At 36.6% G+C, this 1,345-nt stretch overlaps 1 protein-coding gene across 1 annotated transcript; it reads right to left on the reverse strand.

Annotated features, from left to right (window-relative positions):
• Positions 1–418: 418 nt before the first annotated feature.
• Positions 419–1,345, reverse strand: LOC127684842 (olfactory receptor 4C16-like). The gene has a single exon (XM_052181654.1). The coding sequence runs from the start codon at positions 1,343–1,345 to the stop codon at positions 419–421; it is 927 nt and encodes a 308-aa protein (XP_052037614.1).

Genomic DNA, 1,345 nt, shown 5'->3' on the forward strand with positions numbered 1-1,345 from the left:
AGTGTCTTCGGTTAACTAAATTACAATTATAAAATAAAATAATAAAAGCTTGCCATCCTCTACTTGTATATAAACATGTAAAATAATATTTTTCAATATTTTAAAAATACTTCAAAATAAAAATATGTTTAAATTATTAAAAAAAATAAAATAAAATGAGAGAAAGGTGAGTATCGCACTAAATAGAAGTTGTAAATCCTAATAGGGACCAATATTTAAACAATGTGACTGAGATAAACATTTGCATCTTCCTGCTACATCTTCATTTCAAAAAGAATAATTTGATATATTACTTCAGGATACATTTGTTTTGCCGATTATCTAGAAGAAACAGATCTTACCTTTCTAAGATAGTGTTACTTTAAAAGTAAGTGAAAATTAATATTTTCAATATTAAAATCAATAAAAATTTGATTTGTTACGTATCATCTGAGATTTTTTTGCTCCACAATTTCCTCATAGCGTTTTTCACCTCTGCATTCCTCAGTGTGTAAATCAAAGGGTTTAGAAAAGGTGTACAAATTGTATAAAACACCGATATCATCTTGTCCATAGGGAAGGTGGTGGCAGGGCGTGTATATATAAATATGCAAGGCACAAAAAACAAAATGACTACTATGATGTGAGAGACACAAGTAAACAGAGCCTTTTTCCTCCCCTCAGCACTGTGGTTTCTCAAGGAATAGAGAATGATGATGTATGAGACCATAAGCATGAGGAAACTCACTGTACAAAGGGTTCCACTGTTAGACACCAGGAGAAGGTTGATCACATATGTGTCTGAACAGGCAAGTTTCAACAGTGGCTGCAAGTCACAGAAATAGTGATCAATCTCATTGGGACCACAGAAAGGTAAACTCAGGGCCAGAAAAATCTGGACCAATGAATGTATACAGGATCCCACACAGACTATGGCCACCAGCATTCTGCAGAATTGCCGGTTCATGATGGTCATATAGTGCAGGGGCTTACAGATGGCCACGTAGCGGTCAACCGCCATGAGGATGAGGATAAAGATCTCCAGGGAGCCAAATAAATGAAATGTGAAGACTTGAATTATGCACTCATTGAAAGAGATAGAGGCCTCCTTCAGCAGGGAGTCCACAATTGTTCTTGGGGCTACAGTTGTAGAGAAGCAGGTGTCAGACAAGGATAAGTAGAACAGAAAGAAGTACATGGGACTCCCAAGGGCCTGGCTTGTCTTGATAGTAAAAATGATAAGCAAGTTACCTACTAATGTCCCCATATAGAAGAACAGGAAAATGGCAAGCACTATGCTTTTCCTACTGGGGTCCTGTGACAAGCCAAGAAGAATGAACTCTGTTACATTGATATTCAGCTGCAT

The sequence above is a fragment of the Apodemus sylvaticus genome, chromosome 5 (genome assembly GCF_947179515.1).
Source record: "Apodemus sylvaticus chromosome 5, mApoSyl1.1, whole genome shotgun sequence".
Taxonomy (NCBI): Eukaryota; Metazoa; Chordata; class Mammalia; order Rodentia; family Muridae; genus Apodemus; species Apodemus sylvaticus.

Bases quoted from the DNA above. Each gene is read 5' to 3' on its own strand.
- LOC127684842 (XM_052181654.1), bottom strand. From the start codon at position 1,345: ATGCAGCTGAATATCAATGTAACAGAGTTCATTCTTCTTGGCTTGTCA.